The 13,409-nt window shown below is 48.8% G+C and overlaps 1 protein-coding gene across 1 annotated transcript in view; it reads left to right on the top strand.

Moving 5' to 3' along the window:
* Positions 1-5,657: 5,657 nt before the first annotated feature.
* RNF212 (ring finger protein 212) overlaps positions 5,658-13,409 on the top strand; it is a 41,975-nt gene continuing 34,223 nt past the window's right edge. Inside the window, exons 1-2 of the mRNA XM_058546359.1 lie at positions 5,658-5,766; positions 10,388-10,449. Of these exons, the coding sequence (XP_058402342.1) occupies positions 5,658-5,766; positions 10,388-10,449 (171 nt within the window). The remainder of the gene's footprint in view (positions 5,767-10,387; positions 10,450-13,409) is intronic.

The following is a 13,409-nucleotide window of genomic DNA, read 5'->3' as shown; positions in this document are numbered from 1 at the left end:
TTGTCCACAGTCCTTGGATACCCTATTCCTATTTTTTTTCCAGTCTGTTCTCTTTGCTTTCCAGTTTTAGAGGTTTCTGTTGATATATTCTCAAGCTTAGAGATTCTTTCCTCAGCCCTGTCCGTTCTCTGAATGAGCTCATCAAAGGCATTCATTTCTGCTACAGTGTTTTTGATTTCTAGCATCTCTCTGCTCACATTACCCATTTGTTCTCACACGTTGTCTACTTTTTCTATAGAGTCCTTAGCATATTAATTATAGTTTTTCTCAATTCCTGATGTGATAATTCCAATATTCCTGCCATATCTGCACCTGGTTCTGATGCTTGCTCTGTCTCTTCAAACTGTGTTTTTTTGCCTGTTAGTATGCCATATAACTTTTGTGTTGTTGAAATCTGTCGACGTACTGGGTAAAAGGAACTCAGTGCTGGTTCCCACAGAGCTTGCTGCTCTGGTAAGTTGTGATTCTTTGTATTTGCTTGTTTGTCTCTCCAATTTGGCACAGTGGTTTGCCCTGTGACCTCAATTCTCTGACAGATCTAAGAATTGATTTTCTTTTTGTTCAGTTTTTTACTTGTTGTTAGGGCAGAGTGACAAATTTCCAAGCTCCTTGTATTCCAGGCTGGAAGTCCTATACCTGTTTTTAAAATGCCAAACAATATAGAAATTAACTAAACAGAAAATCAAAGTTCCCCAACAAATATAACCCCCTAACGGCTTGGTGTGCATTCTTTAGAATCTAAGCACAAAGAAACACACATATGCGTTTTTTTTTTTTTAACAATTTTTACAAATGATACTTTTTACAAAAACAAGATCCTATACAGACTGCTCTACCACAGGATATTATGGACACTTTTAGTACAGATATGGGTATAATATTCTGTTTATTGCCACGTAACATTCCTTTATTTGCCTTTGCCTAAATTTAATCAATCCCCTACTGAAAGGTATGTTACTTCAAAAATGAAATTTGGGGGGCCAGCCCAGTGGCATAGTGGTTAAGTTTGCGTGCTCTGCTTCAGCGGCCTGGGGTTCGCAGGCTCAGATCCTGGGCACAGACCTACACACCGCTCATCAAGCCATGCTGTGGTGGCATCCCACATATAAAATAGAGGAAGACTGGCACAGTTAGCTCAAGGACAATCTTCCTAAGCAAAAAAAAAAAGGGGGCAATTTTGCTGTTACAAATAACATCACACTAAATGTCTTTTTACATATAACTCTGCCTACTTGTGCATTTCCATAGGATAAATTTCTATAGATAGAACTGCTGGGTCAACGGTTATATACATTTTAATTTTTAATACGTATTGCCAAACTGCTGTCCAAAATGTTCAATTTACATTCCAAAAACAGTGTTTAGAGATAGTATTTCTCAGTACTGTCTCTGGGTACTTTTAAATCTTTGCCAATCTGATAACAAACAAGGGATATCTTACTGTGGTTTGTATTTTTTTTTTTTTTTATTTCTAGCAAGGCTGAATATTTTTCATGTTTATTGGCCATTTTATTTCTTCTTCAGGAATTGCACAATTTTCATTAGATTATATAGAACAGATTTATTTTTAAGAATGGAAAATAGAGAATAAAAAACTTAAACTATGGAAATCCTCCACCCTAGGTATTATTGTCGAAGTTATATGGCCCACAAGGAACATTCTATTTTACTTCACATTCACCGGGTGAACACATCATTTGCTTAGAATCTAATTCTACGAGGCTTGTGTCCTTTGGAGGGAGTAAGCTGGTGAGTATACGCCTCCATGTCCTTGTTGACGAACACAGCGTCAGCACTACTCAGGCATGACATTGGTATGCAGAACCATTACACCCAGACTGGCTAGAAACTTATTGAAGGCCTGCGTCCAGATCTCAGCGCAGCAACCAAAGAGGGAGCTGGAGAGCTTGGAAGGGGTTCAAAGGAGAGCCACGAAGTTGATTACAGGGCTTGAAAAATAAGAACCGTGAGGGGAGGTTAAAAGAACTGTGATTATTCAGGCTTGAAAACAAGTGAAGGCTGAAGGGTGAATTAATAATGGAATTCCAATAAATAAAACTCTTACATGGTAGATGGTGATTGGCAATTTTCTAAATGTGCTGAGAACAGACGAAAAGAATTTGTACTTTAGCATCAGAAATTTAGTTATATGTAAAGAAAATTTTCCTGTAAGTAGTCAACTTCTCTCAGCATCAAGGGCATTTGCCTAATAGTAAATTTGATGTTCAGGAAGGTGTAAGTACTCCTTCAGGTCAGGAGCTACCGTCTAATGCATTCTTATTACAAAGAAAGACTACCGAGGGGAATGGGGAATACAGTGGCAGTGAGGCAGACAGGAGAGATGGAGGATGAAGCAGCGCCTGCTCTCAGAAAGGGGGGCAGAGAAAAAGGAAGGGGGTGGCAGGCGGACACAGGGAAGAGCGGGGCTGCTGTAAAACATGTTTCTTCCTGTTCACTGTTTGTACAGCGGATCCACTTAGATATTCGAGTTGGCGAACATGACCTTGATGCAGCCATTGCTCAAGCAAAGGACAAAGTTAATGAAGTTAGCTTCAAGCTTGAACATCTACTTGAGCAAATTGAGCAAATAGTCAAAGAACAAAACTATCAAAGGGTCAGTCTGCCTATTCAGCTTATTTTATCTCTTCCTGCCAGGAATGCAATTCTCAAGACAAAGCCCCCAAACCAAGGAAAGAATAAACTGCCTGTTTCTCGGTCTTTCTCTCTGAGCTAGGACTGTGCAGGCACGCAGGGAGTGGGGAGAGGGCAGTCTTTCACTATCTGCTGGACCAGGAGCTCCCCCAGGAATGGGAACTGTGGCTCATTCGCCTTGGGGTGGGAACTTACAGAATGAATAAATGAGGGCTTCCAAAAACCCAAATATTTGAAGAGGCTCAGAAAGCCCACTTGCTAAATCACAACTTTGTTCTCGTGACATTTCATGTTTTCTGGGTCACTGCTCTCAGTGGACTCTGGTCAGACGTGGGCTCAAAGCCGCTCCACCACTCACACTAGCCTCGTGTCATCTCTAAGCTTCAGTTTTCTTATCTGGACATTAAGAAGAAGACAGGTGTGCTGGGCACAGTGCCCAGCTTAAAGTAAAGACTCAAATGATGAAAATCTGTCACTATTAGGTAATGTTCACTTTGATCCATGGTGACAAATAAAATGTGTAAAGCAGTAGATCAAATGCCTAATAATTCACACCAAAATAAAAACATGTGTTTTATAAGGTTGATTCTTAGTCCTTGTCTTTGGCTAACGCCACACCCCAGCTTAGAAAACCAGCCACCACACTTTGGTATAAGATACTAATTGGGAAATATTAAACACCTTGAATGCATATAGCACCTTCCCCTCAAATTCATGCATTAAGCACTTTAAGAAACTAAACCTGCCTATTTCTCTTCTGCATAGGACCGTGAAGAAAATTTTCGAATGACCAGCGAAGATACAAATAGCAATGTTTTATCGTGGGCTTTTGCACAAACATTAATCTTTATCTCATTTGGAATTTTCCAAATGAAGTCCCTTAAAGACTTCTTTATAGCTAAGAAGCTTGTTTAAAATGTCAATAAAGACAAACAACTACCTGCTAATTTGCATAACGTTTGAGTTAATAATCAAAACACATTCATAAATGTGTATTACTTTTATGATTTCAAAGACGTCGGAGGTTGGAACTCACATTACAGCATTTTTACACTGATAAAATGTCGCTTTAACAACGTAGCTTCCAAGCGGGACACCACAAGCAGGTCCCCCAGTCCTTATTTTACACTTGGCAGAGATCAGCACAGTCTGATAGAAACAAAATGGAGCCATATAAGTAAATGCTAAGTTTTCTGGTTGCCACATTAAAAAGATTTTTAACCCTAGTGACATGTATTTAACCCAATACATCAAAAATATTACCATTTTAACATGTAATCAGTATAAAATTACTTACATTCCTTTTTTGATACGAAGTCTTGGAAACCCAGGTGTATTCTACACTCAAAGCACATCTCAATTTGGACCAGCCACATTTCAAGGGCTCAACGGCCACACGAGGCCCACAGCCACAGTACCGGACAGAGGAGTGCATCTTTTCCTGACTGCGTTCCACTTAGAAAGAGTCATCCCAAATCTCTGCTTTTTGCTATTTCCCTGAAAGATGGCAACTTTTCTTCACACAAGTAAACGGCCCAGAAGCTTCTCTGCACGGAGTTTTCTCACTTGGTCCCCACTAGGCCTTGGAGACGGTCTGACCACCTCTGGATGTGGATGGAAACTGCTCTGCCAAGCCACCGAGAGCATGGGGCATCACACCAATAGTGCAACTCCATGCAAAGGAACTTCCATCTGTTTTCTTTTAATTTAATTTTGAAATAATTATAAGCTCACTGGAAGTTGCAAAAATAGCACAAAGACTCTCTTCTCCAGCTCCCCCCATCTATTATTTTTAGAAGGGAAATCATCTCCCCTACAGTCAAACCCTTTCACATGTTCATGTTAGACACAAGCAGCTGCCTCTGGCCTGGCCCATCTCTATCATGTGGTCCAGCCAGTGCACCCAGGGCCCCAGTCACACACTATCCTGGTCCAGTCAGTCCTGGTCTCCCAGTCCAGCTGCTGCCCCCATCCTGGTCTACTGGGTCCTCCTAGTCCCCACCACCACCACCACAGCTTCCCATGCCCCACCTCCATCTGCCCAGGCCCCTTGGTCCCCCGTTCCTGATCCTCTGGTCTCTCTGGTCACTCCTGTGCCCCCACCCTGGCCGGCCTGGGCCCCTAGGACCCTCCACACCGCCCCCCCCCCCCCGTTATGCAGGGCATGGAGGACCCATCCCCCAGTCTCCCCCCTCGCTCTGCCCCGTCCCCCCGGTCTCCCTCTCCCTCTGCCCCGTCCCCCGGGTCTCCCCCTCCCTCTGCCCCGTCCCCCACGTCTCCCCGCTCCCTCTGCCCCGTCCCCCCAGTCTCCCCCTCCCTCTGCCCCGTCCCCCGGTCTCCCCGCTCCCTCTGCCCCGTCCCCCGGTCTCCCCCCTCCCTCTGCCCCATCCCCCGGGTCTCCCCTTCCATCCGCCCCATCCCCTGGGTGCTCCCACCACTTCCATCTCCGATATGGAGGACCACCTAGCCCACCCCAGCCTGGTCCGCTCGGCCCACCACCTCACGTCCTTTCCCACTGCGGTCCACCCGAGGGCGACACGGCTGCCCCCCACCTGCGCCTCAGCACTTCGCCTGCTCCTCTCGGAGACAGCGGCCTCTGCGCCTGCGCCACCGTCCCGGCGCGCCCATGTCGGCGCCCATGGGGGCAGCATCGCCGGGGATTGGACTACCGCACGCCGCTCACAAAAGAATCACGGGGACTGCATGAAGGAGGGAGGCCAGGTCCTCCCGTGCGTGTTCCTCCACCCGACGTCCAGCTAAACAACCCCCAGGGAGGAACATCTAACTCACGCCTCCTCCAATCCCGGCTTGGTATCTTCCAGCGTGAGGGTTTTGGCGGGAGCGGCGCGGCGCTCTGATGCGAAGGCGCGGAGTTACGCGCTGGGGTTTGCGCAGGCGCAGAGCCGCCCGCCCCCCGCGTGCGCAGACGCGGAGTCTCCGCCCTCGGGCCGGCCTGGCGGCGGCCTCACGTGGGCCTGGGCCTGGCAGCGGGGACGCTGGCCGGCATGGCCAGCTGGGTGTTCTGTAACCGCTGCTTCCAGCCGCCCCAGAGGACGGCGTGCTTCAGCCTGACCAACTGTGGCCACGTGTACTGCCAGGGCTGTCTGGGCAAAGGTCAGGCGAGGTCGAGGGGCCAGGGCGCTCGGCCGGCCGCACCCCAGACCGCGGGGCGCGGCGGGGGGAGGGGGCCTTCCAGGGGAGGGGCAAGGCCCGGACGGAGGGGCGCAGGCCCCAGTGGCCCGAGTGCCCCGTGTCGCGGACGCCCGGTTCCTTTCGGCAAACGGCGGGGGCCTCGGGGTGCGGGGGCGAGTGGGGCACCTGCCGGGCGCTGTGGTGACCGAGGAGGCGCTCTCCTCGCGCCGGGACGCCGTCAGAGCCGGCCTCTGGCCGGCCCAGGGAGGGCGGCGTTAGACGAGTCCCTGTCCCCGGGACGCGGTGAGAGGAGGGCAGGGCCCAGGAAGGCGCACCCTCAGGGCCCGCCAGGGAAGCTGGCGCCAGAGGCAGCGCGGGGTGCACGGGGCGTGCACACCCCGGGCAGAAGGGGCGAGCCGGGAGAGCTGCGGCAGAGCTGGGGTGGGGGGCCCGTCCCGTGGGCAGCGGGAGGCCGGTGGTTTCAAGCAGGGCAGGGACGTGCTCAGAGGTGTATTTTTCTTCTTGTGAAACTTTTTTATTGAAGTTTATTATAAAGTTTATACGAAAAAAAAGCCCAAGTGCCAAGCGCTATGAATTTGTACAAGGGGAGCTTGCCTGTGAAAGCAGCTCGCAGACGGAGACAGAGCGTCAGCGTCCCCTTGGAAGGCCCTCGAGGACCGCGGTCCTGCCCCCAGCAGCGGCCTCGCCTGCGCGATGTGGACTTCCAGGAGACGAGTCTCACAGCCGTGCCGCCCGCTCTGCTCCCGTGCTGGCCTCTGTTACTCAGCGTCGCGTTGTGACACTCATCTGTGTGCGTCGTGCAGTGGCCGCAGCGTTGTGTGATATACTCTTATCTCTTGACCAGTCTGTTGTTGATGGGCCTTTGCATTCTTTCTAGTTTTTGTCTGTTACAGATGGTGCTGCTGGGAATGCTGTTGTTCGTGTCTTTGGGTGAGCCCGTGCACATTTCTGTTGGGTATGCCTAGGAGTGGAGTTGCTGAGTCTGAGATGTGTATTTGAAAAGAAAAGTCTGGTGGCTAGGTGAAACATCAGTTGGTGGAACGTTGGAATTGTGGAAGAAGCTGTGCAGTTGAGCAAGTGACAGGTGATGGGAACAGGATGGGGCCATGGGGCTGGTGAGAAGTGGTGGGTTTGGGGAAGTTGGTTAGATTCAGCAGACTTGAGTCCAGGAAGGCAGCTCAGTTTCTGACTTGTGGAGCTGGACAGGGTCTGCATTGGGGTTTTCATGGCCGCACAGAGCGTGGAGAGGACGTAGCAGGTTTGAGTGCGAGGCCCAACAGCTCATGTTTGGACACTGAGGTGCCCGTGAGAGCCGTCCCAGGGGAGACGCTGAGGAGGCAGGTGTGTTTATGGATCTGGGAGTCAGGACAGCCAGGATTACATTTGGGGAGTCGTTAGCATGTAGATAACAATTAAAGATGCTGGCGTGAGGAAAGCACCAGAGGCAGAGGAAACTAGAACATGATGTCACCTTGGGAAGAGCATTTGTTAAAGAAGGTGTGTGGGGGAAAAAGCAAGTGGAGATGTTGAACTAGGCATTGGGGGGTCAGAATCAGAGTTTGGAGCCACCCACTGGATTTAGTGACATGGACGACCTTGGGCAGTGCTTCAGGACCGTGCTGATGGGCGCACACTCGATGTTGGAAAGGGGGCAGGGGGAGGCTTGGAAGCCCGTCTGGAGTACCCAGTGTGGACTGGCTTAGGGCCTGGGCCGAAGGTGGTTCCCAGGTGCCTCTGGCTCTTGATGCCTGAGGCTGAAGCACGTTCCAGTAGCCCAAGTTCATTCGTCTAAGAAACTACAGATGCTGGCAACACAGCAAACAGTGAAAAGCGGTGGGGCTCTGGGCGCACACTGACCGTAGCTCCCTACTTCTGCCGTGACCCATTACTCAGAGATAAGCCCTCCTTAAGTTTTGGTGTATATCCTTTGAGACTTTTTCCTATAGGTACAGAGTTTTAGAACAAAACATATACCATTTTGTAAGCTACTTTTATTAATAGGACGTGGACGTCTTTACATATTAAAATAAGTCTGGGGGGCCAGGCCATTGGCGCAGCAGTCAAGTGCGTGCGCTCTGCTTCGGCAGCCTGAGGTTTCACAGGTTCGGAACCCCGGGCATGCACAAACGCACCGCTCATCAAGCCATGCTGTGGTGGCGTACCATATAAAGTAGAGGAAGATGTGCATGGATGTTAGCCCAGGGCTAGTCTTCCTCAGCAAAAAGAGGAGGATTGGCATCGGATGTTAGCTCAGGGCTGATCTTCCTCACCAAAAAAAAAAAAAGTCTGTATCATCATTTTTAAGGCTGCATACGCTATTTTCTAGTTGCCTTACCAGAATTTATTTAACTGATTCCCTACTAAAAGACACTTGTGTTTTCTAATATTTTGTTATTAAACATCACTTCACCACTTGTTCACTTACTTGGTTTTTTCCATTTGGGTATATTCAGGGGTGGAATTGCTAGACTGGGAGTGTGTGCATTAAAACTGACACGTATGGGCTGGCCCGGTGGTGCAAGCAGTTAAGTGCGCGTGCTCCGCTGCGGCGGCCCGGGGTTCACCGGTTCGGATCCCAGGCGTGCACCGACGCACTGCTTGGCAAGCCATGCTGTGGCGGTGTCCCATATAAAGTAGAGGAAGATGGGCATGGATGTTAGCCCAGGGTCAGTCTTCCTCAGCAAAAAGAAAAAAAAGGGGGGGAGGATTGGCAGATGTTAGCACAGGGCTGATCTCGCACACACACACAAAAAACAACTAACACATACTACCAAACTGCCCCCCCAGAAGGGGTGGCTCCTCTGCGTCCCCGTGCTGGCCGGTGAGCCCCTCCCCTTCTGCATCTCTCCTTGGTGGTCTGGATTCGCACCTCACTGGAGATCTGCACTTCCGCTGCTGCTCGTTCAGGTCCTCTCACGCCCTTTCATTGGAGTGTTTATTTTTCATCGGTTTGTGAGCGCTGTTCACATACCAAGGACAAATATCGGTTTGCCTACCAACTGCAAACCATTTCCTCTCTTTGTCACATCTCTTACTTCCCCCACTCACAACAGGATTTTTGGATTTTTAGGAGTCTGGTCTGTTAATCTTTGACTCCACAGCTTATGGCTGTGATGGTGCACAAGGGGAATTTCCTTGCTCCAGAATCGCAGTAGAGACACGGAGGGCAGGAACATACTGCTGAGGGTGAATGTTTTCAGGAAGGGGCAACTTGAACGTGTTTGTGGGAAGAGGGGAAAGGGGGCCCACTCGTTCCACACACGGACGCTATCCTATGTGCGGTGGGTAGGAGATGACGTGAACACAGAGATGCAGGGCTAGCCCAGAGAGGACGTCTCCCCAAGACGGAGAGGAGGGAGGCAGAGTGAATTGGGTTGTTCTGTGGTAGGTAAGAGGAGGAGAGGCAGGGGAATCGAGGTAGGTCATGACTGGAGGCTTCTTTTCTCTCCGTAGATGACACGAGGGGACTTGTTTGAACTTCCCCCATAGGGACTTGGGGGGAACACCCAAGAGCTGTGGAGGGTTGCCCATGAGTGTTGCAGATTCACAGGGTTGGCATCCACAAATCTGTGAATCTGCTTCTCAGTTAAGTGATTCTTTTCCTGATTCTCAGTTGCATTGGACCGGAAGAGGGGGAGAAGGACAGCCCAGGGTTTGGGCTGGGTGTGCTGCCCAGAAGGACAAAGAATGAGGAGACTGCCATATTGATGGGTCAGCGCTGGGTTCCAGGCTGGTTAGTGAAGACACGAAGGTGGGAGGGTGTGAGGATGTGGGATGAGAGGTTCTGCTGCTCCTACAGGGGAGCTGAAAGCCAGGGAGGTGGATGAGTAGGGGCAGTTCTGAGTGTGCTGACACGAGGTGCTCTGATGGCCTAGGGTGTGGTCGTGGGAGAATGTCCAGTGTGGAGGGCAGGCAAGGCTGACGTTAGTGGCCAGCGCCACAGGGGTGCAGGTGTTCCGGGGTGATGAGTAGAGTTTCACGGAGAGGAAGCTCGTGAAATAGGTGCTAGAGTCACTGTGGGTCTGGGGCAGAGACCCTGGAAAAGGGCAGGTGAGTTAGCTGGACGCTAGCAGGCGAGACATATTACCCTTTGCTTCTTAGGTCCTAGCACTGCCTTCCAGGTGGCAGGAGCTCAGTAAATGCTTATAAAAAGCTCATCCAGTGCGTGGATGGGGGACTGTCTGGTGTCACAGCAGTGAGGCAAGGGGCAGAGCGTAACTTGCTTTATCCATTAGGTGGGGTGGGAGGAGCTGTTTTCGTTTTGAATAGTTAAGTTTAAATTAAGATATCACTATAAAATCTCTGAGAAGTATCTGGGGTAGATTTAAGTCTAAGTGTTGTTATCTTTGTGGTCACAATTTGGGGGCATATTTGCAAAGCAGGAGAGAAAGGATTGTTAGTTGTGCAAATGTTTCCAACTGTATCCATACCTACAGTTTCATCTACTCTCTGGACGTGAAAACATGTACGTGCTCTAATCCTGTATGTTTTTTGAAGAAGTGTGGTAATTTAAAGTCTGCATTTATATGTGTTTAAAAGCACCACTCACTGTAATCTAATCAAATTTGCTTTCCTTTTGTAGGTAAAAAGGATGAATGCTTGATTTGTAAAGTTCCTTGTCGTACAGTGTTACTTTCAAAACACGTAAGTTGAAATTTGTAGTATCTGAATGTTAATCACGATGTTTCCTTTTAAATCTGAGATTGAATTTTTAGTCATTTGTAGTGTCTAAGATTTTCATTCATTTTGCTGGGTTGACTCGATCTTACAAGATTTCTGAGTAATCAAAGTGCAGTTAGGATTTGGTTTTGAATACCTCCTGCGACTTTCTTTCCTGACCATGGATTGGCCCTATTCATGGTTTGCTGTGCTCTGTTCCTGGAAATGAAAATGGGTTGTGACTAGACCAGTGTAATACAAGCTCCATAAGAAGGTGATAGAGTTTGCTTTTTCATGGGGGTCACGTCTAATTGAGAGGCTTGTTCAGAAAGTGAATTTAGGGTGGATTACTGTTGCAGGAGGCTTGAGACAGTGCCTTTTGTTCTCTCTATAAAATATGACAGTTTAACCTGTTTGGTTTAAACTTAGTTACAAATAATTCTTCTCTTTATGCTTAGGCTCCCAGGTGTTGTAGTTGAGCTAATGTTTTAATCTGTAGCAGTAGCAGTTGTTTTTTTCTGATTACGCAAAGTTACAAAGTAACTGGTACAAAGTTACACAGGATGCAAATGATACAGAAAACGTAGTGGAGAAGGGGGACGTCCCCCAGGTCCCATTTCCCAAAGGCGACGCAGCCAGCTCTGTCGTTCCTGCTCTGTGTGTGTTACTGTGATTTATCTTTTTACAAAAATGGTCTTTTCTCAGTTGATGTTATATTTTGGGCACACCCACACTCTTTAAAAATGACCGCATAGAGCCAGCCCTGATGGTCTAGTGGTTCAAGTTCGGCGCTGTCACTGCTTTGGTGGCCTGGGTTCGTTTCCCAGTCGAGGAACCACACTATCCATCTGTCAGTTGCCATGCTGTGGCGGCGGCTTGCATAAAAGAACTAGAAGGACTTACAACTAGGATATACAGCCATGCACTAGGGCTTTGGGGAGAAGGGAAAAAAAAAAGGAAGATTGGCAACAGATTTTAGCTCATGGCGGCTCTTTCCTGCAAAAAAAAAAAAAAAAAAAGACCACATAGGACTTCAGTATTTTCCTGTTGGAAAACCTTTGGTTTTTTCAGTTTTTCGTTTCGGACACTCTTCAGTGAACATTTTTTACTAATGTCTCTACATAGTTGTAAGAATATTTCCGTAGGAGTGGGAAAGCGAGGACAAAGATTTAAACTTTAAATTTTTAACAGAAAGTGCCTTATTTGCCCCCCAGATATGTGCAGTTTATGCTTGCAGCCCCAGTGCCCGTTTCTGTTTCTTTCACAGCTGCTCAGACTAGTGGTTGAGGGAGGAGATGCCTTGAGCCTCTCTTTGCCTTCTTGGGTTGAACGTTTAGTTCATTATTTTCTTTCTTGTTTCCTGGTGAATTTATTTAAGACCGTCGTTTCCTGCTGTTCACTGCCGTTCCACGTCACTTCCGCCGTTGCTTTTCTTATCATTCCTAAATTGTCTCTGATCTCTCTTTTTACTTCTTGTTTAACTCAAGAATTATTTGGAAGAATATTTTCTAATTTCTAAGTGGTTAGATTTTTATCTCCACTATCATTTTTGTGGCAAAATTTTAGTTTTATGGCATTGTGACCAGAGACTATGGCTATATGGTTTTGTTTTTTGATTATCAAGATTTTCATTGTGGCTTAGTACATGGTAATTGATGTTCTGTGGCTATTTGAAAACAATATGTATTCTTAGTGTTCTCTGAGTGTCTGTGTGAGAGAGAGTGAAGCTGTTTGAAATGCAGGAGTCCTTCCTGACTTCTCTTTCTCTCACACCCGCGTTCTAAACATCAGATTACATGGGCTCTTTTTCCAGCCATCTCTTCAGGCTCCATCTCTTCCTTTCTCCTTGCTCCACCCCCACACGGGCACCTGCCACCTACGGCTCCTAAGGGCCATCCTTCCTCCTTTTGCTTCTGCTTCCTTGAGTCTGTTCTCACCCTGCAGCCAGAGGGACCTGCTTAAACATGCATCCCCAGCTTTCCAGGAATAAAATCCAAGTCCCCGCATGCCCGTAGCTCTGTCGCCTGGCCTTTGGCGGCCACCTGGTCCCCAGGCCAGCAGCTCTGACCTGCTGCTGCTCCTGGAGCCGGGCTGCTTCCACCTCAGCGCCTGGCCCTGGAATGTTCTCTCCCTCCCCCACTGCCTTCAGGTCTCTGCCAATGGTTCTGTGTGATGGTGGCTTCTTTGAGCATTGATACTATGACACAGTGTGTGTGCGTTTGCATGTGCGTCATCCGTGTGTGTGCGCACGTGTGAAATAAGTTCCACAAAGCAGTGTTTATCCTTGCTAAATGCAGCCCCCGTGATGGTTTCTATCCTGATGGGTTTTCTTTCGTTACAGTAAACACATCCTAACAGGCTAAGCCGATTTCTGGGATTTACTCCCTGCCTGGCACCTGCTCCTTTTGCTCTGCAGCACCGGCACCACTGACATTTGTATCCTTTGACTTGTTTGCCATTAAACTGGGCTGTTACTGTTACACAGAGAATAGCACACTGCCTTATCTGTCAGGTGGTGGGTGGCAAGGGAAGAGGAAATACTGAACCCCGGGGAGCCTGCGGGCACCTGGGAGGTAGCTGGCCTCTGGCAAAGGCGCAGAGCAGAAGGATATGTGGACAAGAAAGGGGTGCACTTAGGCTGGAACTGTCTGGTTGTCCAGCAGAGAGGAACAGCTGTCGTGAGGAGGTGAAGGCCCCCGGCATTGCAGAAGCTGATTGCTTCTAGATTCCAGGTGGTGGGAGACGAGACTTGGAGAGGGTCTTGAGTGATCCGGGCACACTTCCTCACACGCACTTCACTGGGGGCCTCGGGGGGCCATAGTTGAGGAAGAACCCCCACCGGGCTGAACCAGGGGCTGGAGATGGGTGGACAGGTTTCCCTGGATGGTAGAGACCAGTCTAATCAAGACGGCCCTGGGGTAGGAGCCCCAGGACACTTGACACAG

This window comes from Diceros bicornis, chromosome 8 (genome assembly GCF_020826845.1).
Source record: "Diceros bicornis minor isolate mBicDic1 chromosome 8, mDicBic1.mat.cur, whole genome shotgun sequence".
In the NCBI taxonomy this organism is placed as follows: Eukaryota; Metazoa; Chordata; class Mammalia; order Perissodactyla; family Rhinocerotidae; genus Diceros; species Diceros bicornis.
Note: the sequence above shows the minus strand (reverse complement) of the source record. Positions and strands in the feature narration are given on the sequence as shown.